General features: G+C 37.4%; 1 protein-coding gene across 1 annotated transcript in view; it reads left to right on the plus strand.

Moving 5' to 3' along the window:
• The window catches only part of ERAP2 (endoplasmic reticulum aminopeptidase 2), a 38,013-nt gene extending 12,450 nt beyond the window's left edge, over positions 1–25,563 (plus strand). Inside the window, exons 6-18 of the mRNA XM_021699218.1 lie at positions 2,913–3,026; positions 3,874–4,005; positions 4,254–4,385; positions 7,157–7,222; positions 8,425–8,600; positions 10,782–10,861; positions 11,871–12,054; positions 18,037–18,193; positions 18,664–18,848; positions 21,566–21,727; positions 22,244–22,384; positions 24,239–24,320; positions 25,030–25,563. Of these exons, the coding sequence (XP_021554893.1) occupies positions 2,913–3,026; positions 3,874–4,005; positions 4,254–4,385; positions 7,157–7,222; positions 8,425–8,600; positions 10,782–10,861; positions 11,871–12,054; positions 18,037–18,193; positions 18,664–18,848; positions 21,566–21,727; positions 22,244–22,384; positions 24,239–24,320; positions 25,030–25,173 (1,755 nt within the window). The 3' untranslated portion in view covers positions 25,174–25,563. The remainder of the gene's footprint in view (positions 1–2,912; positions 3,027–3,873; positions 4,006–4,253; positions 4,386–7,156; positions 7,223–8,424; positions 8,601–10,781; positions 10,862–11,870; positions 12,055–18,036; positions 18,194–18,663; positions 18,849–21,565; positions 21,728–22,243; positions 22,385–24,238; positions 24,321–25,029) is intronic.
• The last annotated feature ends 742 nt before the right edge of the window (positions 25,564–26,305 follow it).

The raw sequence follows: 26,305 nt of genomic DNA on the forward strand, positions 1-26,305 counted from the left end.
AGGGGGAACCTTGGAGACTATCAAACCAAGCACAGTATGTCAAGTAGCAGAGATCTCAATCTCTAGATCATAATCTCTAGACAGGAGTTTTATCACAAGAAAAGTGGCCACTGTATCCTCTAAAACTCTTCAAGGCAAAGCCTTCTGATTATTTTAGTAAGAAAGGTATGGATTATGCAGATAGATAGGGCACAGAATTGGAAACCATACAAGGAAAGATTTCTATTAAAAAATATTTCTCCGTATACTCCCTAGTCTAGGGCATAATCAATCTCCCTTCAGTTGGAACATGTCATTATATGGCCATAGCGAGTACTTCAAGTCCAAGTACTCATGGGCTGCTGACCCTAGACACATTACCTAACTCTCTAAACTTCAATGTCTTCATCTATAAAATTAAATTAATAATAGTTCCTCCTTCTTGAAACTGCTGTGAAGAATTACAGATAAGTGTCTGTGCCTGTCACACTCAATAAGTGTGAGTTATTAGTGATGGCAGCAATGATCTCTGCTACTGCTATCATTTCCTGCAGGCTAAGATTTCCAAGGCCTATCTATCACACTGTATTAGATGCAAATATGGTACTGTAAAACTAACTCTGTAGATATCATAGACTATTTCCACTCTATTTCATTTCTGAAAATCCCTAGTAATACAGTGAATTATTAAGGGCCCCAGAAATTCTCTTTCACCACGTAGACAAATATCATTTTATTGTATTTACTAGAAGCTAGTAATATCTTATTTTTCATTTTTAACTTTATCCCTTATCATTATTATAATAATAAGTTGGATTTTATTTAAGCAGTGAACTAAGTGCCCAATTACACAGGAACCATGCTCAGCACTGTACTCGAAGAACATATGTGTGGCTTCCTCTGGTTTAGAATCTCCCCACTGGCTCATTTCAGGGCTTTTGATCATTAGTCACTGGTAGCTCTAAAGCACTTGACTGAATCTGGGGATTTCTAATCTTTCTACTGAATGTTTATAGGGAAATTGTTGGAGAACTCTACCTCTGAGACTCCTCTGGCCCTTCCTTTTATAGCTTCTCTTTCATGGAGATGCAGAGTCTGGGGCTGAAGCAGCCGGCAGAAGTGGAATTTTTGTCTTGACTATTTTGTCTCCCCCATTGATCTCAATATGACCATTTACTCCAACAAAGACTCCCAATGCCAACTGAGTGGGTCAGGAGTCCATAGCATGCCATACCAGGTACCCAAGATGAAGCCCTTCTCCACCTCCCCAGCCTCATCTCTTACCAACACCGTAAGCTTTAGCTATCCTAGACTGTCTGCCATTTCTGAATGTGCCAGGCTGTGTTGCTCCTCTGTGCTTTTGCTCCTGCTACTTAATCTGCCTAGAGCACACACTATTCCCAACATACCTGAGGGCCCTTTGCAAGACTCAAGAAACTAATCCTTTCCTAACTAACTTATGCACTTTCCCAGAAGAACTTATTTTTAACTCCTGGAATCCTCTCTATCCTTTGTGCAGGCATTGATCATAGCACCATAATGTTTTATTGCATTTATCTATCAGTTGACGTCCATCATTTGAATTGGGGCAGAGGCTGTATTATATATATCTTTATATTTCTAACATATGGCATGTTGCCAGGAATGTAGTAGGTTCTCAATAGATATTTATTGAATGAATGAATAAACCACTCTTACTAACTGGTGAAGTTACCAAAATTAGCTCAACTTGTATTTTTCATATTCATCACTTCTCAAAATAAGGAAACACCTCCCATCCTTTTTCACAGATGCCCTCAGGAAGATTGGTGCCCGCTTGTAAAATGATCTGAGGGTTGTCAGAAAAGAAATAGAGCTTAAACAGTTGCTAGAAGCTACACACCTAGCTATAACTATAAGAAGTCTCTTTTGAATCTTAGAGTCTTTTTGTTTAATTTCCCATCCCTCTGGAGATTGCAACCCTGAAACAGATAAATTAGATGGATAATATTGGGCATATAGGCTAAATAATATACAAAAGTACATGAAAAAGTAGTAATACTTAAAACCAGTGTTACAGATCAAATATAGGTCAAAGGTAAATTGCTATTTAGATTTCCTTTTCGCATCCTGTTAATTTTATTTATGTATAATTAAAATCTCAGAACTTTATTCACTTCAGTGTCCAGGTTAATCCCTGGAAGGAAGTCAGAGCAAAAGTTAACAACTAAATTCCCTCATCGGTAATACTATGTAGCAATCAGAGTCCTAGAATTCTTATGATTCTCTTAAATACCTGCTACTTAATATAAAGAAGTGAACTCACCAAAGATATTTTGGCTTATACTTCTCCTAAGACCATCACCATAAATCAAGGACAAGGTGAGATTGTACTTACCCCATAAAAGGTTTTATTTTCTTCCTTAATATTAAATCTAATAGCTAGGAAATGTTGGGAGAGTAAAATGGAAGTTGGAGAGTTGGGCACTACAAGGACACAAAAGAAAGAAAAGTAAAAAAAGAAGCAAAAATGTGGTGGTGAGAAGAGAAGGCAAAGAAATCAGTAGAAGGAAGTTGTACGGAGAAAAAAAGGTAACAGAGAGTGGAAAGGCCTTAACCACTGAAAGAAGGAAGTTAGCATCCATTGTATTTTTTGCTAAGGTTAATTTTTTATGTTTGTTTAATTTCTTTTCTTAAGATTTATTTATTTATTTAAGAGAGAGAGAGAGAGAGAGAGCGCATGTGCAAGAGCCAGGAGGAAGGGCAGAGGAAGAGAGAAAATCTTAAACAGACTCCCCAATGAGTGCAGAGCAGAGCAGAATGTGGGGCCCCAACTCACAACTCTGAGATTTTGACCTGAGCTGCAATCACAAGTCCTATGTTCAACCAACTGAGCCACCCAGGTGCCTCAATATTTGTTTAATTTCTAATAACATTGAGTCTTTGCTTCCTAGTGGTTTGGCAACCTGGTTACAATGGAATGGTGGAATGATATTTGGCTCAATGAAGGTTTTGCAACATACATGGAACTCATCTCTGTTAATGCCACATATCCAGAGCTACAATCTGTAAGTTTACAATTTTGTATGTCATACCACATACACAATTCAGCCCATAACATAAATCTCTCACCCAAAAATCTATGGACAGAGAGCTCAAATAGCACAAATATACAGCTGTGTATGTGAGGTGAGAGAAAAGAAAATCACTGTCCATATACAATGATATAGGACAAAATGGTGCCCATAGCTAGAGATCCTGTGGAGAGTTCTTGGCATGTCACCTGAAAATTAAGCATAACTGGGGCATGCTCCTCTAGAATTTTCAAAAGGCCTATTCACTTCCCCAAAATGTATGAAAAGATTTTTTTCAAACACGTCTTTTTCTTTAGGCATAAAGAGTCTAAACACTACCTATCAAGGTGGTTTGTAATGGTTACGTAGCTCTTTGGGGTAGGCATTTGGTCCAGTATGGTACAGACAGACATGGATTCAGAGTCAGGATCTTCATATTTGCTATGTGTTGAATCCATGGTGTAATCCCAAAGCTTCATATATTCTCACTTCTAAAGTGCACATAATGCATCTACTTTGCAGGGTGTTGACAGGATCACAGATGATAGATGTAAGGTCCTGGCACATAGCGAATGTTCACTAAATGGGAACCATTTTTTTTCTCTATCCAAGGGCCTGGTACATGGTAAACATTCAAACAATGTCTGAAGGAATGTTGGATTTATACCTTTATGAAGTAGAGAATGGGTGGCAGGAGAATATAGATGGGGGAAAGAAACTTACAATCAATTGTAAGAAATATTGTTTGACTACTTCTACGAATATCTTCCTAAGCCTACTGTGTTTTCTCTTGCTTTGAAAGTTTCAAATTGAAAGTGAAAAAAATTTTTTCCCTCTTTAGGATGATGCTTTTTTGGATGTGTGTTTTGCAGTAATTAAAAAAGATTCATTAAATTCATCCCGTCCTATCTCCAATCAAGCAGAAACTCCTACTCAGATAGCGGAAATGTTTGATGCAGTTTCCTATAACAAGGTAGTAAATGCTGTGGGCAGGTGGGAGCTCTGCTTTCAGGAGAAATATAACAAGGCTTGTAAGATCAGCAGTTGAACTTAATTGGTTGCAGGTTACCGCCACCTGTTCTATGTTTCTTGTATTTGATGTTCATTTTTCAGACATTACGCATGTTCCATAAGATTTAAGCTTCCTTTAAAAACAAATCATACAACCTTTTTCTTTATCTTCTTTTTTTGTTTGTTGTCTTTCTTTCTTTATTTTTTAAGGGAGCTTGTATTTTGAATATGCTCAAGGATTTTCTGAATGAGGAGAAATTCCACAAAGGAATTATTTACTACTTAAAGAGGTTCAGTTATGGAAATGCTAAAAATGATGACTTGTGGAGCAGTCTGTCAAATGTAAGTCATATATTGGGTAACAGAAACTGTTGTTGAGCCTAAAATGTAACAGGCTAATTGTGAAGGTTTATAAATAGTTGTACTGTCAGCCAACCAATATCTCTTCCACTTTCTACATTGCCAGGGTCCATAGAAGGCAGCATGTTCCTTTTTCCTCTGGCACCACACTAAACCAGGATGCCACCCATCATGGGATAGTCACAGGCCTTTGATATCTGGTCTCCTTCTCTTTGGTTCCCTTCTATAGTTAACCTGATACTTTTATCTCCCCATTTTCCAAAATCTTTAATGACTTTGTAATTCCTGCCATGAATATCTAATCTTCCCTGCCCAAATTTTAAGGTTGAACTCTACCTTCTCAACTTTATTGTCCAGCAGGTATTCTCCTTTGCATGAGACACATCTTCTCCCTCATAGGGAGAAATCCTACTCAATCCTTATGTCATCACGTTTTTGTTTTGAGGGCCCTTGCTACCTGAAATGCACTTTTTTTCTTGCCATCCATCTTTTGAGTTCTAGCTGAGATTTTACCTCCTCCTTACAGGCTACTCCACCCCTCAGTGTTTTGCCTTTCTGCTCAATACCTAGAAGCGCATTTATGAATCTGTTCTACACAGTGACATTCTCTTTTATTAGTTTATAATGGTTCAGTAATAACAATGGTGAGACTAATAAAATTTGCTTAAGAACAAGAATCATATCTATTCTTTTTTTTAATGCCACAGCACCTAGCATTGTGATTAATAAACAATTAATTGTTAATTAGGGAACTCTTGGTCTCTTTGTCATTGGGATTCATGTAGTATAATAGGTAAAACAAAGAAAACATGCAGTCAACTCAGAGGATTCTAATAATTATTAAAATATTCTTAAATTTTCAACTGTGAGTAAAATAATCTTTCACAGAATTATTGGACTGGCAGGGCTCATACAGGTAGACAAACCCTAAGCCATTGTAGACAGAAGGGGTCTTCTCTTCCTTATAAGCACTTATGGCCCGGGGACAGTCATAATATTGTTCAATATTTACATAGCACGTAATAGTTTAAAATGATATTTCAAGTGCATTATCTCATTTGATTTTTTTAATGCTCTTATAAAGTCTGAACCCTTGTGGTCTAATAATTTATGTGTGATTTTGTAGTCAAAGTCATTAAACATTTTTTCAACATAGCTCAAATCTTTTGTTCACATTTCTTGAAAACCATAAAAGGGACTGAAATACACAGTCCTTAATACAACCTATGTAAGTGCTCTTTATCCGTTTCTATCACCTCCTGCTGACAATCTAGATGCTCTCTCTCCAGAGTCCTCCTAAACTTCTCAACAAGCCTCACATTGCTTTTCTCTCCCATCCCTCACTTTCCCCCTCTCATTTGCTTTGTGTGTGTGTGTGTGTGTGTGTGTGTGTGTGTGTGTGTGTGTGTGTATGTAGACATTAACCTTGCCTTTCTTCAACAAGGAACAATCTGTCTTTGGTGTGCATAGTGGGTATTGGGGGGATATTAAAGGAGAAATTTGGCCAACAATTGCAGGATTCTTTTAGGCCAACTGTGAATATTCCTATGTTAATTTTTGTCATATCATGCTTATTAGCTATCTCAAGAAGAAGGTAGGCATTCTTGCCCCATTTTATAGGTGGGAAAAGTAATACTGAGGGAGAGATTGGCGCCAAGGTTATATATACACCATGCCATGATGGAACCAGTACTTGAGATCTATCTTCTGATTCCAAGTTCAGTATTTATTTTCTTAATTACATCACAGCTTCTTCCTAGTTATCAGGAAAGTCTCCCATCTAACCTTTCCCTAAAGGTCCTCAGGTCTAGTTGACCACTTTCTGATGCCAACTGAAACTGTGGTATGAAAATGATAAATTCCTGTAAATATCTTACTCAGCACTGTGTCATGTAACATCATTTCTAATACATGTCAATAGCAAATTGGGAATTAGAGGAATTCTTTGTTGTTATTTTTCATAAAATCATTTAAAAGCATTTGAGAGCCTTGGAAAGTGTGTGTGTTATTTTTCCATTTACAGTTCCCCTTAAGCATTAAGTCTTAGTTATTTAAGGGTTGATTGACAAGTTGTTGATTTGCTTAGGTCTCATTTAATTCTGAATTCAAAAGTTATTATTCTCTTTATATGCTACTGTGGTAGTCATTGGGAATGCCCAGGTAAGCAAAGGCATTCCCTCTTCCCAATCAAGGGATTTGTGATACAGTAGGAGAAGGTTAGTACTAGACACAGTTGCCTAAATGCTAAACAGGGGCATGAGTAGGATGCCCAATAAAAGAATAAAGTAGGACCTTTCCCAGAGGAAAGAGAAGAAATGAAAGAAAAATTCAACAAACTAATTTTTAAAACAGCTATTCTACTACATTGTACTTCTTTAGAAAACTTGAAATATATGCGTGTATATATATATATACACGCATATATAAATTTAATTGATCTAGACAGACATGGTAAGGAGCATAGCAATTCATGAAAATGAAAAAAAAGGCAAAAAAAGGCATCTTTGCAGTGACTATAGGAAATCCACAAAAATTACTTTTTGTTTTATGTATGTAAGTAAGTTTGTGGATTTCCTATGGTCACTACAGAGATGCTTTTTTTTTTCCATTTTCATGAATTGCTGTGCTCCATACCATGTCTGGATCAATTAAATTTTCATACAGCTATTAAATGTCTACATTCATGTCTAATATGCATATTCAGCCAACTATCAGTACCCAAATGGTGGTGTTCTTCCATTCTTGTTTTATAGAGCTGTCTAGGTGATTTTACATCTGGTGAATTTTGTTATTCTGATTCCAAGATGACAAGCAATACAGTAAGTATAAAGAAACTTATAGAGTAGAAGAGGTCTGGGGCATCACATACCCAAAGTGAGTATGTAGATGAGCCTAACTGTCCCTTTATTTTTTTTAAAGATTTATTTATTTATTAGAGAGAGAGAGAGAGTGCTAGAGTGGGGGGAGGGGCAGAGGGAGAGAATCTTCAAGCAGGCTCCCCATTCAGGGGGGAGCCTGACGTGGGGCTCCATCCGATCCCCTGACCCATGAGATCATGACCTGAGCTGAAACCAAGAGTTGGACATTTAACTGACTGAGCCACCCAGGTGCCCCATCAACTGTCCCTTTAAATAACTGGAAAGGAAGAGAGTTCCACAATTTTCCTTGAAACAAAGTTGACTGAAAAAGGAATGTAGAGGCCATTTAGGGGGATGATGCTGTTACTACTATATTTTTGTTGTTATAATTCAGCTTTCCCACAACCCCACTGCTAGCTAAAAATATCTCAGCTCAGAATTCCTCTGCGTGGTTAGTGCTGCATTGGCATCTTCCAGGCTCAGAAAGATGCCAAAGCAAGTATGTGAGGTTTGGAAATATAGTGAATGGTTTTCTTGAGGCCCCGTCTTTTTGTTTACTTCTGGGAAGTTAGTGGAACACTTTAGTAGAGAAGAAAGAAAAGTCACCATGAAAGAAAAGGGGAACTCTTTTTAAAAAGAGTCACGGTAATCCCATAAATTGTAGTTTTTAAAGGAAGATTCAGCATAATCCAGTGGTCAGAAATCGATAACAGAAGCTAGGAAGCTAGAGGTTTTGTTCTCCATTCAATAGACATGTATTGATATAGTTCTTTTGGAATATTTAACGCTCCCCTAAAGGTAGACATTTCTCTCCTAAACACCTCCACTCCACTGTTCTTAGAATGGAGAGGTGGGTTTTTGTTTTTCCTGTTTTGTTTTGTTTTGTTTTGTTTTTTAAATGGAGCAGGAGGGAGGCTCCAGGCTCAAGCAAGGCCTTCCTCTGGGACTTTGCCACCACATGTTAACCCTCTAGCTGCCGCACACATCCCTCCTTCAGTTAACTTGCAGAGAGCTGCGCTGGGGCAGCCCTGCTCCCGTTCCAGCCCCTAGGTGACAGCGGGAAGCCTTCCCTCTTCCTCCTCAAGCCTTGTTTCTGGCATCCAAGGAGATCTGCGTTTCTGCTCTCCTCTGTCTCGAGTCACCAAAGTCACTTGTCATTTCAGCTCGCCTTCCTAGGGGAAAACGTGGAGGTCAAGGAGATGATGACGACGTGGACTCAGCAGAAAGGAATCGCCCTGGTGGTGGTTACACGAGAAGGGCGTTCCCTCAGGCTGCAGCAGGAGCGCTTCCTGAGCGGTGTTTTCAAAGAGGACCCTGAATGGAGGGCCCTGCAGGAGAGGTGGCTGCTTTTCTTCTGTTCACCTGGGTCACTTCATCTCAGCTTGCTCCTTGTTCCATTAGCTTTCTTTCAGTTTCTCTGGCAACGTGGTGGATGCTCTTTCTGCACAGGAATCAGAGGCCCGAACTAGCCTTGACAACAGACTTAAGGAGCTTCGGGCGGGCCCCGACGGCCTTGCCGCGCAGCTCTGTTCTTAGTAATTCCGCAGCAGCCGCTCAGCTCTGATGCAGAGCGCGGTCAGTTTATATTTCTGTTGAAATATGTCCTACTCTTTTCCATCCTCGATTTCTGGGGCCTCATAGTTGTGTGACTAGCGCATACCTAGAAAGTGTTACGACAGCTACACATCTTATCAGAAGAGAAAATATATCCCCTAGGCAGTGAATTACCTTCCTGTGAATCCTGTGAATTAAACCTCTTGTGGCCTTTTGTTTTTCAGTAACTGACTATAAACGGGATGTCTTAAAACATATGATGTGTCATGGTAATAATGAAAGTAAATCCAATGAACCGTACTATCATCTTGTTCACCAGCCTATCCTAAGAAGATGCGTTCAAGGCGTTACTAAAATCAAGAAACACAACACTGTCCACATTTCTCTGATCTATTAGTTCTATCCATGAGATGAAGGAGGACAATTTTAAATGAAATAATACAAGTGCATCTGTACTGGCTCTTATGATTGTTATTTCTTTTTCTAGGGATGTTATCTGTCTAATAACAATTGTAGAAGTTTTCTGAGAATCAGAAGCAAATTCAGGGTCTTTGACACAGAGAATATATTGTTTTTCTTTTCTATTTGGTCAGTTGCCTGTTTCCAATCCAACAGCAACTGTTATGCCACTTCTCTGTGTACACATCATTTCATTTTTCTGTGTGCCCTTCTGAAGTCTGAACCTCAGAGAGCTTAAAATAATTTATATCTTGACAACACAGCCTGGAAAATTTAATGTTTGATTCGTTACTGGGAAGGCGGGATTCACGCTTTTGTAACTTATCAGAATGTCACGAGGGAGTTCAATGGTGTGGATGGGCCAGGATAACAAATATCTATTACAATGATGTGTATTTTTCCTCCGAGGCAGTATTTAGATGATTCTTATAAAATTCTTACTGTCCAAGTCATGCCTATCCAAACTCATGAAATGCTACTCTCCCTCTTTTACACTCCCAGCTATGTTTACTGGGAAAAAATTCCTTTCCTTCTGGAGCCAAGATCAATCCAGATCATTCTGTTAAATCTTGGCAATATCTACGTGTCCATTTTTACCTTTTTGTATAAGTTTTTCAGTTGCTTTGTTAATTATCGATACTTTACGGGTTGGCAGGTTGATTATCTCTTCTGACATTTAGCTAGATAAAGTCAGCGTATGCTGTTTCTTTCATTGTTTTATATTTTACTGAAGACCAATAGGTACATCCTCAATTATTCCTCTTTCTGCTTTATACCTGTTGGTATTTTCAAGCACATCATTTTACATGTGCAAGACTACTATAGCTAATATGGCTTGGTGTGATAGAGGAAATGAATTCTAGAACCTGTTAGCAAGTCAAAAAAACACTAGCTGATTTCTGTTATTTACTGTAGTAAATAACATTTGAAAAGTAACCAGAGTACCATTGAAATTGGTCTTTTCCTCCAATCCATTCTGCTTTTCTGCTCCCTGGACTTGGCTGATCTGCAGATCCTAGACTGTGGCTTTGGTGACCACTTACAGTTACTTACCAGTGCAGGCGTTGGGTGTGGGTGGCTTTGTTGAACAAAAGGATAAGTGGAAATCATACTGAGGTCAGATCGTTATCTCTTGAGGCTTTTCTTGAAGTTTTCTTTGGTTATTTGAATTAATATCAGGCCGCCAGAGTTTTTGGAAATATGAAAGGAAGATTGGATTTTTTTTTCTCTTGCTTAGAAGAAAACAATCAGCAGAATTTGTGGTATGAGATTTGGACAGCGGTGGCACAGATAATTGTGACAGAGCTCAACTAGGTATACATATAATCATATGGAAGAATTTTTGCATACTCAAGATCTGCAAGTCTTAGCCTGTAAAATTTATAAGGCCACTGAAGGTGTGAAAGATGGGCCATTAGGTGCCTTTTACAGCCTATCTGAGTCTAACAGTGTGAACAGAAAAAGGGCTATTCATTTAGTCTGTAACAATCTCTATTTTCTGACATAGGTACCTCTGGCATATTCCACTGACCTACTCCACGAGTTCCTCTAATGTGATCCATAGACACGTTCTAAAATCAAGGACAGGTAATGAACTCATTAGCCAAACAGGTGTTTCAATTCTGAAATTAAACATGTTCTGGGTTATTTGGAGGAAAGGTACTATAAGTAAATCTCATAATAAAAGATTCATATTTGGGGAAGTTCTTATTTCTCCATTTATTAGTTACTAAAAGAGCCCTTTAGTTGGAAAATTTGAATTTTTTATTCAGTGGGAAGTTTCCTTTGTGCTTTTAGCATTTAGAGACAGGCTTGTATTTATATCAAGAAATGATGGCTTTCTATCTTATATCTCTTAAGAACTACTAACCCAATGCTTATGCCACAAGGCAAAAATATGTATTGGAAAAAAGCATGCACTTTGGAACGAATTGGCCCTGGATTCAACTCCTTACTATGTCACCTATTAGATGTGTGACCCCAAGAAAATTTCTTTACTCCTCCTGAGCTTCAATTTTCTCATCTTATTTTGAATGGGGACTAGGTCTCACAGAACTGTTGAGAGAATATGATAATGTTATTTTTACCACATTGTATAGTGTCTGTCATATTAAAAATACATAATATAATTTTAATTTCTCTTTTGAACACCTCACTGAAATGTGAGAGGGTTTCCATCATAATGTCATGTTCAACCTGGAATCCTTATTTCATCCAAAATGAGGACTAGACCAATGGATCATCTATTTACATATGCATATTTCAGTGACCAGTAACAAGGCCACAAATGAATTAAGTCAAATTCCAATCATGCTTATCATCTGGTTAACTGGGACTCTTAGACCTGCAGAGACTGCTTTTGAGAACAAATTTAGCAGCCCTTTTCCTATGAATTAACTTATTTATCAATTTAATAAGACCATAATCCACAAAAAAAACCCATTCAGTAGACTATGAAAATGAATATCATAATGATTCTCCCAAAACTTTGTGTCTTCCCACTGATTAATTAGTAATAGCATGAGAACTAACAGTTTTGGAGATGTCCTGGTATGTATGCTGATAACAAAATGCTATGCCAATTTCCTCCTCCTAGATACTCTGGAATTGTCTGAAAATGCCAGTTGGGTGAAATTCAATGTGGACTCAAATGGCTACTACATTGTCCACTATGAGGGGCACGGATGGGACCAACTTATTACACAGCTGAATCAGAACCACACACTTCTCAGACCTAAGGACAGACTAGGTCTGATTCATGATGCATTTCAGCTAGTAAGGTAATGCAAAATTTCATCTGATTTCACAGGAAATAACTTATTCACAACCAGATATGCTAGATTTCAAAATTAAATATTCAGTGTTGGTCATTTGTATGAGATGGATCTGAATGAAGGTCAAATACTGGCCACTTAGACCAAAGCCTACCTACAGATAAGGTGTTTTGACCCATACAGTATTTAAACATGTAATCTGACATTTTAAAATGTGGGGAAATTTATATACAAATCCTGACTTCTGGAGTCTCTTTTGAAAGTGAGAAGGTGTGGCAACTGTGGACCTTCATTTCCACATAGAGGAGGGTGCAGTGGCAGATCCTTCCTGAAGCCAGGCCTTCACTGTCCCATGCACCAAAGTCCCAAATGGTACATGAGTGGCCTGCTTCACTCACTTAGGGTGAGCATTTAAGCATTTAAGGTTTTGACTCCAGGTTTAAAATTTAGGTGAGTAGCTTGTGGTTTCACCAAATACCTATGTAATCTGTTGAACAAAAAGTGTAATATAGTCTTTTTAAAAAAAATTTATTGTTATGTTAATCACCATACATTACATCATTAGTTTTTGATGTAGTGTTCCATGATTCATTGTTTGCGTGTAACACCCAGTGCTCCATTCAATACATGCCTTAACCCATCCCCCCACCCCCCTCCCCTCTGGAACCCTCAGTTTGTTTCTCAGAGTCCATAGTCTCTCATGGTTCATCTCCCCCTCCGATTTCCCCACCTTCAATTTTTCCCTTCCTACTATTTTCTTTTTTTTTTAACATATAATGTATTATTTGTTTCAGAGGTACAGGTCTCTGATTCAATAGTCCTCCACAATTCACAGCGCTCACCATAGCACATACCCTCCCCAATGTCTATCATCCAGCCACCCCAATCCTCCCACCCCCCACCACTCCAGCAACCCTCAGTTTGTTTCCTGAGATTAAGAATTCCTCCTATCAGTGAGATCATATGATACATGTCTTTCTCTGACTGACTTATTTCGCTCAGCATAATACCCTCCAGTTGCATCCACATCGCTGCAAATGGCAAGATTTCACTCCTTTTAGTGACTGCATAATATTCCATTGTATATATATACCACATCTTCTTTATCCATTCATCTGTCCGTGGACATCTGGGCTCTTTCCATAGTTTGGCTATTGTGGACATTGCTGTTATAAACATCGGGGTGCACATAACCCTTCGGATCCCTACATTTGTATCTTTGGGGTAAATACCCAGTAGTGCAATTGCTGGGTCATGTGGTAGCTCTATTTTCAACTTTTTGAGGAACCTCCATACTGTTTTCCAGAGTGGCTGCCCCAGCTTGCATTCCCACCAACAGTGTAGGAGGGTTCCCCTTTCTCCGCATCCCCGCCAACATCTTTCATTTCCTGACTTGTTAATTTTAGCCATTCTGACTGGTGTGAGGTGGTATCTCACTGAGGTTTTGATTTGGATTTCCCTGATGCTGAGCAATGTTGAACACTTTTTCATGTGTCTGTTGGCCATTTGGATATCTTTTTTGGAAAAATGTCTGTTCATGTCTTCTGCCCATTTCTTGATTGGATTATCTGTTCTTTGGATGTTGAGTTTGATAAGTTCTTTATAGATTTTGGATACTAGCCCTTTATCTGATATGTCATTTGCAAATATCTTCTCCCATTCTGTCGGTTGTCTTTTGGCTTTGTTGATTGTTTCTTTTGCTGTGCAAAAGCTTTTTATCTTGATGAAGTCCCAATAGTTCATTTTTGCCCTTGCTTCCCTTGCCTTTGGCAATGTTTCTAGGGAGAAGTTGCTGCGGCTGAGGTCGAAGAGGTTGTTGCTGTGTTCTCCTTTAGGATTTTGATGGACTCCTGTCTCACATTTAGGTCTTTCAACCATTTTGAGTCTATTTTTGTGTGTGGTATAAGGAAATGGTCCAGTTTTATTCTTCTGCATATGGCTGTCCAATTTTCCCAACACCATTTGTTGAAGAGACTGTCTTTTTTCCATTGGACATTCTTCCCTGCTTTGTCGAAGATTAGTTGACCATAGAGTTAAGGGTCCGTTTCTGGGCTCTCTATTCTGTTCCATTGATCTATGTGTCTGTTTTTGTGCCAGTATCATACTGTCTTGATGATTACGGCTTTGTAATAGAGCTTGAAGACTGGAATTGTGATGCCACCAGCTTTGATTTTCTTTTTCAACATTCCTCTGGCTATTCGGGTCTTTCCTGGTTCCATACAAATTTTAGGATTATTTGTTCCATTTCATTGAAAAAAGTGGATGGTATTTTGATAGGGATTTCATTAAATGTATAGATTGCTCTAGGTAGCATTGACATCTTCACAATATTTGCTCTTCCAGTCCATGAGCATGGAATCTTTTTCCATTTCTTTGTGTCTTCTTCAATTTCTTTCATGAGTATTTTATAGTTTTCTGAGTACAGATCCTTTGCCTCTTTAGTTAGATTTATTCCTAGGTATCTTATGGTTTGCGGTGCAATTATAAATGGGATTGACTCCTTAATTTCTCTTTCTTCTGTCTTGGTGGTGGTGTATAGGAATGCCACTGATTTCTGTGCATTGATTTTATATCCTGCCACTTTACTGAATTCCTATATGAGTTCTAGCAGTTTTGGGGTGGAGTCTTTTGGGTTTTCCACATAAAGTATCATATCATCTGCAAAGAGTGAGAGTTTGACTTCTTCTTTGATGATTTGGATGCCTTTTATTTCTTTTTGTTGTCTGATTGCTGTGCCTAGGACTTCTAGTACTATGTTGAATAGCAGTGGTGATAGTGGACATCCCTGCCGTGTTCCTGACCATAGGGGGAAAGCTCTCAGTTTTTCCCCATTGAGAATGATACTTGCTGTGGGTTTTTCATAGATGGCTTTCATGATATTGAGGTATGTATCCTCTATCCCTATACTCTGAAGAGTTTTGATCAAGAAAGGATGCTGTACTTTGTCAAATGCTTTTTCTGCATCTATTGAGAGGATCATATGATTCTTGTTCTTTCTTTTATTAATGTATTGTATCACAGTGATTGATTTGTGGATGTTGAACCAACCTTGCAGGCCAGGAATAAATCCCACTTGGTCGTGGTGAATAATCCTTTTAATGTACTGTTGGATCCTATTGGCTAGTATTTTGGTGAGAATTTTTGCATCCATGTTCATCAGGGATATTGGTCTGTAATTCTCCTTTTTGATGGGGTCTTTTTCTGGTTTTGGGATCAAGGTAATGGTGGCCTCATAAAATGAGTTTGGAAGTTTTCCTTCCATTTCTATTTTTTGGAACAGTTTCAGAAGAATAGGTATTAATTCTTTTTTAAATGTTTGGTAGAATTTCCCTGGGAAGCCATCTGGCCCTGGGCTCTTGTTTGTTGGGAGATTTTTGATGACTGCTTCAATTTCCTTAGTGGTTATAGGTCTGTTCAGGTTTTCTATTTCTTCCTGGTTCAGTTTTGATAGTTTATACATCTCTAGGAATGCATCCATTTCTTCCAGATTATCTAATTTGCTGGCATATAGTTGCTCATGATATGTTCTTATAATTGTTTGTATTTCTTTGGTGTTGGTTGTGATCTCTCTTCTTTCATTCATGATTTTATTTATTTGGGTCATTTCTCTTTTCTTCTTTATAAAATCTATTATAATTTTCATCTTTACAGTCAAGTGTAATATAGTCTTAACCTTTATGATTTTAAATGTTAAATCTAGTGCACAATCCATTTGTTCCTTTGTTCACACTGAAGAAATATGAAATTGAAAGGGAAATGAAGGAGAAATTGGCTACTTTTGTATATTCCTCCTTAGACTTTCCTGGAAAGACAAAGTGTTTTCTTTCTTTTCTCATTGATTATCAGCAGAATAATATGTAGAATAAATCAGGTCACAAGATCACCAATGGAAAAAAAATTGGGGATCAGGTGGAGTATTGTGCATTGTAAGCTTTTCCTATTCTGAGAATTACTATATTCATTTTATTCAGTGTGACATATTATTTCCTTTCAGATGTTTATCTAGGTCAAATTGAGTGAGAGTAACCAGCAGGACACCTCTCAGGAGAAGCTTCTCCGTATAACTACAGAATCTCTAGTTAGGAGAAAAGGAGAGATTGAAAGCTTAATCCTCAGCCCCACATGTCTTAGGAACACTGGTAGCAGAGCACATTGGAGGCCAGGATTGGCCAGGATGTGGCCATCCCACATTTGAGTGGATGGACACTTGATAGACTAGGTGAGAAGTAGGCCACGGTTCATTGAAGGAGGTCTGTCGGCTCAAAGGAGAAGCTCTGAGTAGATTGCAGAGAAGAGAGATTAAAAATGTAAGAATACGAACACTGAAGAATATTGACAATTTAGCAAATGAAAGCCAATCTTTCAAGTAGTCGCAAAATCTTTTTTGCTCTTTCTAGCCAATAAATTTATGGGTTGTCTAAATTTAGCAGAAGGAACTCTACAGTTACTAATGAATCAGTGGAAAACAATAATATTTCTTCACTAGGTGGACAGGTTAATGAAGTTAATTAAGAGTACAAATTTTGGTTTAAAATAGATGACTCAAGTATTACCTCTTCAATTTTTGTTTGACCTTGGGCAAATTATCTAAACATTTCAAGCCTAAATGGTCTAGTCTTTAAAACTTCTCTAGTCTTTAAAATTCCAGCTTTAAATAATAATATCTAATATAAAGGCTTGTTTCAAGGATTGCATAAGATAATGCCGATAAAGCACTAAGCACAGTACCTGTTCAATAAATGTTAACTGTTGGTATTATTAGTATTATTTAATAGAAATTGTTTAAGACATTGTGTTTTGAAGAGGATATTTTACCTAGTTTTTCCTGTTGCTAATCCTCTAGGGTATCAACAGCACTGTACATCATGACACACATATGGGAAGGAATCGTGACATTTGGTAGATTAATACATTTAAAAATACAGGAAACCATAGAATCAGAGTGCATATGGTTTAGCGCTCCATCTTCAGAAAAAAATTGTGGAAATTTTTCCATAAGTCTGTTTTAAAGCAGTGTATCATTGTGTTTAAGAAGAGTAAAGTCACAAACAAAAGTTGGTTCTTTTTAATTTCACTTCTTTCTAGTTTCAGTTCCCTCTTTTTAGATAAGAATTGAACATTTTAAAAACCCCAAGGAGGTAGCACATTAGGTTAACGAAAAATTCAACAGAGACGTCCTTTGTTCTGGAATCTGTTTCCATATCAAACTATTATGCTTAATCTGGGAGTCGGATGCTGACAATAATAGCTTACAGACCGTGTGCAAACACAAGTCCTGTCAAGCACATGTGAGAACCACTTTGCAAAAATGACAATATAATGGTTTATTTCCTTGGCAGAAGAGGCCCTAATGTTTTGGTATTCAGAATAATAGTTTTGTTGTTTGTTCTTCTCATTAAAAAGAAAATACAGAGAAGGCATATAACTTTGGAATCTAAATAGATTCTAAAAAAAGATGAAAGTACTTTTTTTGTCCCACTCAGAATAATCACTACTTCTCTGTTAGGCTCTAGGAGGGACATTAAAAAAAGAAAAGACACAGCCCCTGTCCTCAAAGTTCCAAATTCACTTGAAGGAACAATTCAAATCCACAAATGAAACAATTAGAGAACGACATAACATATGAAAACCTTGATATTATTTGGTACTAAATATTAATATTAGCTAATATTTCACTTATAAAGCTCTTACTGTGTGCTAGGAATGACTCTAAGCACTCTACACATATGAAGTCATTTGATACTTACAACAGTAGAAGATACTAATATTATCTTCATGTACAGGGCATGAAACTGAGGCCCGGAGAGGTTCGGTAATTTGCCCAAGATCATACAGCTAGTCAGTGGCAGAAATAGGACTTAAACCCAATGGTCTAGCTATAATGAACTGCTCCTGTTATTGCTCTCTAGATCATATTTGTGTTCATATTAAGAATATTAAGAACTATAAGATACGTACAAACCAACAATAACTTGTTTCGTCCCTCAGTGCAGGAAGGTTGACCCTAGACAAAGCCCTTGACCTGACTCGCTATCTCCAACATGAAGCAAGCATCCCTGCACTTCTCAAAGGTCTGGAATACTTAGAATTGTTTTACCACATGATGGACAGAAAGAATGTTTCAGATGTCACGGAAAACCTCAAGGTTTGTATCACTTCCAGAAAATTCACTAAGTAAACAGAGTGTCTGGAGGATGGATGAGTCTTGGTCTGTTTGTGTGACCTCCTGGGGATAAATCTTTAAGAAGCCGAGGGAACTGGCTGATGGCACAGTCAAGACCACTGCCCTGAATGGTTGGAAATCCTCACTCCTTGTCATCACCAACCTAAGAAGATCCCATCAGGATCATGAGCAAAATATTCCTCCTAAATGTGATTTTTATCTTTTGTCAATTGATATTCACCCCTCAGATAGGAAATTAAATCCTATTTTTAATGTAAAAACTCCATTTAAGTATGGTAGGTGGGGCCCAGAAAATGAGGAGAAAAATACAAATAATTCTGTGTTTGGGGAAGATTCATGCAGACAGTTTAAAGTTGACCCCTTTCAATGGGTAAGAGCTGTGGTAAGTACTAAATTTAGCCTCTCTGTAAATCATCCTGTGCTTTCTGCAGCATTACATTCTCCGATATTTTAAGCCAGTGATTGACACGCAAAGCTGGAGTGACAAGGGCTCTGTCTGGGACAGGATGCTTCGATCAACCATCTTAAGACTGGCCTGTTACCTGAACCATGCTCCTTGCATCCAGAAGGCAACTGAACTCTTCTCTCAGTGGATGGAATCCAGTGGAAAATTAAAGTAAATCTAGACATCTGTCCTGTTCTTTGTTCCTTTCACTTTGATGCAAAAGTCTTTGATCAAGCAAGATGTTAGATCTAAAACCTTTCAGTGAGGATGGTGGGGGGCTGGGTAGGGGAAAGCCATGCTGGGAATTACAAACCATTGTTTCATGCTCCCATATAGTAAGTGCTCAATAGATTTTGTGGGAAGTGAGGTTTAGGTCCCTTTAGTGGGAGAGCTAATAACCATTGGCATGGTAACAGAAAGCGAGAGGGTAGAAGTTGCGGGGGGTGCGGTGCCCAAGCTCCAAAAGTGATGTCTTTTAAAGATAAAAAGCAATGTGAATGTACATGCAGTCAGAACATCAGCAATAATTTGTTAAAACTTGTTTTTTTTAAAAAAGGAGAGGATACCTTTTTAAAAAGTCTATTTACTACTTCATTACCCAATACCACAGACCCGAATTTTGACCCCAAATTTCATATTTGATGGTAAACCGATGACTTGGGCCATCAAAAGTGTGTATATGGTGGCAAAATGGATTCTGGTGGTTATTACAATCAGGAAGATGCCCAGTGATCACATGGATTATGTTGCAGTTCAGTTTAGCAGTTACAATCCAGAAATACTAATAGATGCCACAATCTTTTCAACGTAAGCCTTGATTTCTGCCCAACACATGATTTTATATCATTGTCGTTAAAACTCTCACTCTAGAGTTGGATGTTTTGAGAAATCAAACCTGTATGTGAATCAAGGAAAATTCATTCCTTAAAACTGAAGAAAAAAATTCACAATTTTGGTACTGTGTAATGTAATGGTGTCCATTTTTCCTGTGTCAGATTGCTGATAAGCTATCATAATTTCTCTCCATTTAAATGAATCTCGGTGAGCTTATTGAAATCCTTTCTTGAATTCTTCTTTTTAGAAACATTAATTCTAGCATTCTTCTTTGTACTTTTCTGGTTGTTGTGATTTGAGCCAAAAATCAGTTTTAGGAAAAGGATCTTTTAGCTCTGTTTTTCTCTTCTTTTTGTTCATGTTTGACTGGGTGGTAGGAGTGGGGCTAAAATGTAAACATCCTGCTGCCCTATAACATAATGAGATATTATTCCATCTTTATGCTTGTTACAAGAGGGATGATCTTACCTGCAGCAACCCCTCTCTAGGTTAGATATGAGAGTGCAACAAGTTTAATTGGATGCTATACTTATGAAATTGTAAAGCTCATTTATGCTTATAATCCATAATACATAATTAAATATCATAGGTTTTTCCCCCTAAACTTCAAGACCACTAGTAGTAATCCTAATGAAGAATTTTCTTACATAGATTAATAACTTCATTCATTTGTGTACTCAAAATATAATTCTTTGCATGTTCCCTGTGAACCAGGCACTGCTTGTAGGTACCAAGAATAAAATAGTCAACAAAACAACTATGTACCCTACCTTCAAGGAACTACAGTGTGATTTGTTATCAATTTTCATAAATTTTTACAGTACATATACTAAAATCAAAACAAGTAGATTATAATTTAATTGCTTAATCTTTGTTACGTGATTCAACTGGCACTTGGGATATTTAAGCACATATAGTGGAAATAATACAAGTGTTAGAATCATAGGTTTAAATCCCATCTTCAGAATGGCTAATTATATCACCTTGTGCAAGTTACTTAACCTTCCAAGGTTTATTTCCACTTTTTAAAAATCAGGATAATAACTATCTCACTAGGTAGCTTTGACAGTTAAATACGTTGTATAGAGACTAGTACAGTCCCTACCATATGGTCACTGCATGATAAATGCAAATTTCTTGCCTCATCCCTATGCCTCTGTTGCGGTTTTCCTGAGCCATCAAAATGAGTATCAGTTATTACTGATCTAACAATATTGGAATTAAAAACCACAGACCAAACTGGAATCAAAACTAGTTAATATTCTACAGGGCAATAAAACCCCCAAATTGTGGTATCTTCTTTATGTGGGCAGAAAATAATTTTATTATTACATCTTGCCAGTTTTACAAATTATAAAATGACTGAACCTAATCAATTGTGCTAAATAACAATTTTCTAGACCCAGAGAATCAGATGACTCTCAGACAGTCCTGTTAGAAAATACTCTTAATGTGATAGTAAAGCAGCAAGTAATCATGTTTTATAAAAAAATCACATAGCACCAATACAGATTATTCAATTCTAGAATTCTATATAAACCAACACTTTTATATGTCAGAAATCATCTCTTTTATTGATTCTATAAAGTTTCTATTTTCATCTCTGGGTAAGTCAAAATTTTATGATTAGTCTCCTTGCTAACATTTTATCATCAATGGGGGGGAAAAAAACCCCACAGGGTGCCTGGGAGGCTCAATAAGTTAAGCATCCGACTTTTGATTTTCGCTCAGGTCATAATCTCAGGGTCCTGGGATCAAGCCCTTTGTAGGGCTCCCTGCTTGGTGGGGAGTCTGCTTGTCTCCTTTTCCCTCTGCCTGCCACCCCTGCCTCTTTCTAAAATAAATAAATCTTAAGGAAAAAAAAACTCCACAAATAATTTGCAAAGTAGAATTACATAAACTATTTTTATAAAAGTTTGACAGAAAAAAGGGTTTAACACACTACTGAAAATAACTCAGGGGTGATTCTGTTATTGCAATTTAAAATTGTAATAAGAAAAAAAGGTTTTTTGTTTCATAGGACTCTTCTCTTCATTTTGTTCTTCATACTACAGCATTCCATCAGATGTTTTAAAGGTTGTGTATTCTGTGGGTGCTCAGACAACAGTAGGATGGAATTACCTTTTAGAGCAATATGGACTGTCCATGTCAGGTGCTGAAAAAAAGAAAATTCTGTATGCATTGTCAACCAGCAAACGTCAGGAAAAGCTAATGAAGTAAGTGCATTAATTTAACTAACTTGTTAAAAGTAAACGGGTACAAATTCAATGAAGTCACTAAAATATTGGCCAGCAACTTCAAAGGCATAAAAGAATTGAATCAAGATTTGATTTGCTTTGATTTACTTCCAAAAAATACATAATGCAAATGATAAAAACAGATACTCCTAGTTATTAACCAGGTGGCCGATATTGGACAAATGGTTACATTTTACTTTCAAAACCTTGGAGAAAAACGATCACAAGAATGCATTCTTGTGTATAAGATGTTGTACAAAATGCGAAATTAAAGTTCTTTGAAATAATAAGTGAACAAAATTACTGCCAGAAAAAATTAAAAGTTCACCTGGAACATTAAAAATGTTAGCCAATAAGGAATTTATTACTGTTTTTAGTAAATTATAATTTTATCATGCCTCTTTCTCTTCTATTCTCTTCACATATCAGTAGCCTGAGTTAATTTCCATTACATGACACATACAATGAGAAGTCAAATGGTTTTTATTTCTTCAGATTAATTGAACTAGGAATGGAAGGAGAAGTCATCAAGACACAGGAGTTGTCCCTTCTTCTTTATGCGATCGCCAGAAATCCGAAGGGGCAGCAATTATCCTGGAATTTTTTAAGAGAAAATTGGACCCATCTCCTAAAAAAGTTGGTATTCATTTACATCCAGTGTATGTTCTTCTTCCTAGATGGCTCAGTCGCCTGAAACCAAGTACAATGATGTGTCCCCCAAAGCATATAAATGATCCTATTTCTACCCAAATAGTTTGATGAACTCTATTTGTTTGAAAACTTAAGAGCCTGAATTACTCTGTCCAGGTGTGAGGAGAGGAGTGAGAAGTGAGTGGGAAAGAGATTTCTCTCACTCAGTCCAGGCAAAGAAGAACTGCTGGGAGTAAGTGTGAGATGAGTTAAATCCAGTCATCAGCCCCATGCACCAGCCCAGAAGAATCCAGGGAAGCCATATATAGTGCATCAAATACATTTGGCTTGCTTTGTTAATGGAGAGCTTCAGGAATTTTGATGAGAGCTAATCCCCGCCCCCCCCCCCCCCAGTTCCCCTGTGGAAGTGGCCCAGTGGAGAGCTTAGAGGAGATGAAAGAAATCTGATCAGAAGTGTTTTGGGAGTCCTACTTCCCGCCCCTTCAAACCAAGATCAGTTCTGAGTCTTTTCAGGGGTTTCAACTCTTGGGAGAACCAGAGCTCACTCCAGCATGCTCCTGGGCCTAAAATATCCCCCATAAAGGATCAATAATGATTAGACTTCATTGGAAGGTACAGGATGGCATTGCTTTCTCTCTCAACAAACCCCTGCTAAGGGCTCAGCTATTCCTTATCCAAAACCAAAATGTCACTTACGAACTCTATGGAAAATATCCTGAATCTGAGAGCTGTGCAGTCTGCTCTGTTTATCTTAGTGTCGGTTAGTATCTTTGATTTCAGTCATCCCCTGTTTCTCTTCCCTCTCATTTGTTAGCCATGAAGGACTCAGAGTCCCCACAGCTTTGTGTAAGCAAAAGGAGCATTTTCACCTTTCTCCCAGGCTTTTAAGGGGTTTGACATTCACATGGGACCAGTTAGAAACTGCTTAAAAATATATATATATATATGTGTGTGTGTGTGTGTGTGTGTATATAATGTGTGTGCATGTGTGCATATGTGTGTGTGTGTTTCCTTAAAGATCACTGGAATCATTGGTTGGGTCATTTGCATGACTATCAGTTCTCTCCCCTGAAAAGAACAGACTTTTTCTTCAATGCCATAGATTTCCTTTGTCACTGGAAATGATCCTCCTGCCTGACCATGTGTACAGCCTGGACTTGGAATCATTTCTGGGATTTATCTGTGCTCTGCTTTTCAGCACGAATCCCTTTGACATATGGTATAAATTCTCTATATAAGACACTGGGGTGAAGGATGTGCTCTGTGGCTGCAAATGAAGAGTTCAACTAAATAACATTGCCCCCCACAAAATTCAGGGTATAAATGCAATGGATCTCCAAAATGGGATGGGGAAGTGTGCAAGACAGTACATGAGAGTGCAAGGAGAACATATTACTACATATATTAGTTCTTATGCTATTACATTTTCTGTTGAACCTATAACATAGTACATCCATATAATGCATAAATAGAAATATGTATATTTGGGAAGTTCTTGGGCAAAAAATCTTTACCAATGGAGTGCATAATAAAAAAAAAATAGAGAATGCTACTTTGAGCGTAAACATAAATTTAAACATAAACACTGCCAAATAAGCTAGTCACAGTTCCTAAAAAGGCTTTGTCTACATTTTTATCTTGTGGTCAAACGTGATACATTTTATAGCTTTGGGGTTTTACTGGATGAATAAGTTATTCTTAGGGTAATTAATAGAATATATTTTAATGTACAAGCTTACCATATAGTTATTAATGTCATATTTTAAAAACATATGATATCATAAAGATAAGGCCAGTATTCCTATTACTTAAATCTGTGGGTTTCCTTTTCATTTTCAGATTTGATTTGGGCTCATATGCCATGAGAATGATCATCTCTGGCACAACATCTCACTTCTCTTCCAAGGATGAGTTGCAAGAGGTTTGTGACTCTCTACTGCTAACAACTGAAAAATAAATGTTCAAGTCATAAAACTGAAAGTGAACTTAGATGTAATCTGGTTTAAAGTTCTCATTTATTAAAAGAAAATAGGTAGTTTGTCCAATGTTACATAGCAAGTAAATGGAAGGGACAGGACCAGAACCTCTTAAAATACAGGTGTTCATAGCACTCAAAATGAAAATTACACTTGAGAGATGAGTCCTTGCTTATTATTTCCTTCATAGTGTATCATCACAGAAGTGACTATATTGAAGCTTGGAAGAGTATTTAAGGTCTTTTTTAACAAAACTACTATTATTGGTAATTCTACTGTTTTTTAAAAAGCATTCTAATGTTTTACGTCTTCTTTCCAAAATAAATCTTGAATTACTTACCCTTTAAGGAAACTCAGAATTCTAGAACTTAAATCCTGGCTCACTACTTCCTGTATGGCTTGGCTTGATCATTTAACATTTTTACCCACAGTGGGCTCACTTATAAGATGAGGATTTATCATTCCTGTCTTACATTGTTTGAAGATAAAGTGAAATAATAATTATTAAAAGAAGAGAAGAAAATAACCATTTAAAGGTTGGCAGAGAAATTATTACTCTGGTGTTTGTATAATTTGCAAGCTGTTTTGAAACCCTTTGCAAGAGCAAGTATTTTATGAACCATGTCAGTAATATTTTTCTTGCTTATTTTTCAGGTGAAACTGTTCTTTGAATCCCTTAAGGCCCAAGGATTACATCTGGATATTTTTCAAATTATTTTGGAAACTATATCCAAAAATATTAAGTGGCTGGAGAAGAATCTTCCCACTCTGAGGACTTGGCTACTGGTTAGTTCTTAAATGGTCAGTAGAAAGAGCACATCACATGTGGGCATGAAGTCAATAAAGCTCAAGTCAAAGTCCTGGATATTTTGTCCAAACCACTAAGAAGCCTCAAGAAACCAGCCACCGCAGCTTCCTGCTCTCAGCTATTGTCTCTAGCTGACAGATGTATGATATTGGGGTGGGGGGAAGTCCAGTTCAGTAGCCTATTTAAATGTAAACTTCCTGAATAATGAAGATACGTGGAGATGTGAATGTAGGTATATGGACATAGCTGTAATAGATTAGCCACATCGTATACTATCCACATGGCCTTACAGCATGCTACTTTTTTGCTTTTTTGATGCTTTTTTCTAACCTTGCTTAGTATCCTGGAGTTTGCCCAGCCAGTTTTACCTTCAAGGAAACACAGCCAATTCTTTTAAAAAAATCTTTCATTTGCATCCTTTCATCTCCTCCCTTTCTGCTTCCTTCATCTCAGCCTGAATAGTTCATTTAATTTTTACCATTCATGGAAAATCTGAATCAAATTATGAAGTATAAGGTTCAGGAAAACAGAGAGTTTTTCACCAAATCTCAGATTATTAGAAACTCGGTGTCAGGGTTTACCCACAAAGCCAGGAGGGCTGCTTGGCTTGAGCCTCACATTCATTAAGAGCCTCAAGGATAGCCTTCTGAGGTCATCTCCACAGGCGGTAAAATCTGCAGGCACAGAGGTAGAGGAGAGGATGATGATACCTCAACTACTTTAAACTGTACACTATCGCATTTTAAATATATCTTTTGAAAATTGCAAAATCAGATTATATTGTGTATATTTCTGGTTAACTCATGGCTAATGTAAATATTTAAATGAATGATCGTATTTTATAACCCAGTTTTAGCGTTTCTTCATATTTTTTAGGGAAACTCCTGATCTCTGAAACACTTTTCCAGATGCTTCTCTTACTTGTTTTATTAATAAGCTATTTGGAATGAATAAAGAAACCACCACTCTTAAAAATTTTTTTTTTTTAAGATTTTATTTATTTGCGAGAGAGAGAATGAGAAACAGAGAGCATGAGAGGGAGGAGGGTCAGAGGGAGAAGCAGACTCCCTGCTGAGCAGGGAGCCTGACATGGGACTCGATCCCGGGACTCCGGGATCATGA

This window comes from Neomonachus schauinslandi, chromosome 7 (assembly GCF_002201575.2).
Source record: "Neomonachus schauinslandi chromosome 7, ASM220157v2, whole genome shotgun sequence".
In the NCBI taxonomy this organism is placed as follows: domain Eukaryota; kingdom Metazoa; phylum Chordata; class Mammalia; order Carnivora; family Phocidae; genus Neomonachus; species Neomonachus schauinslandi.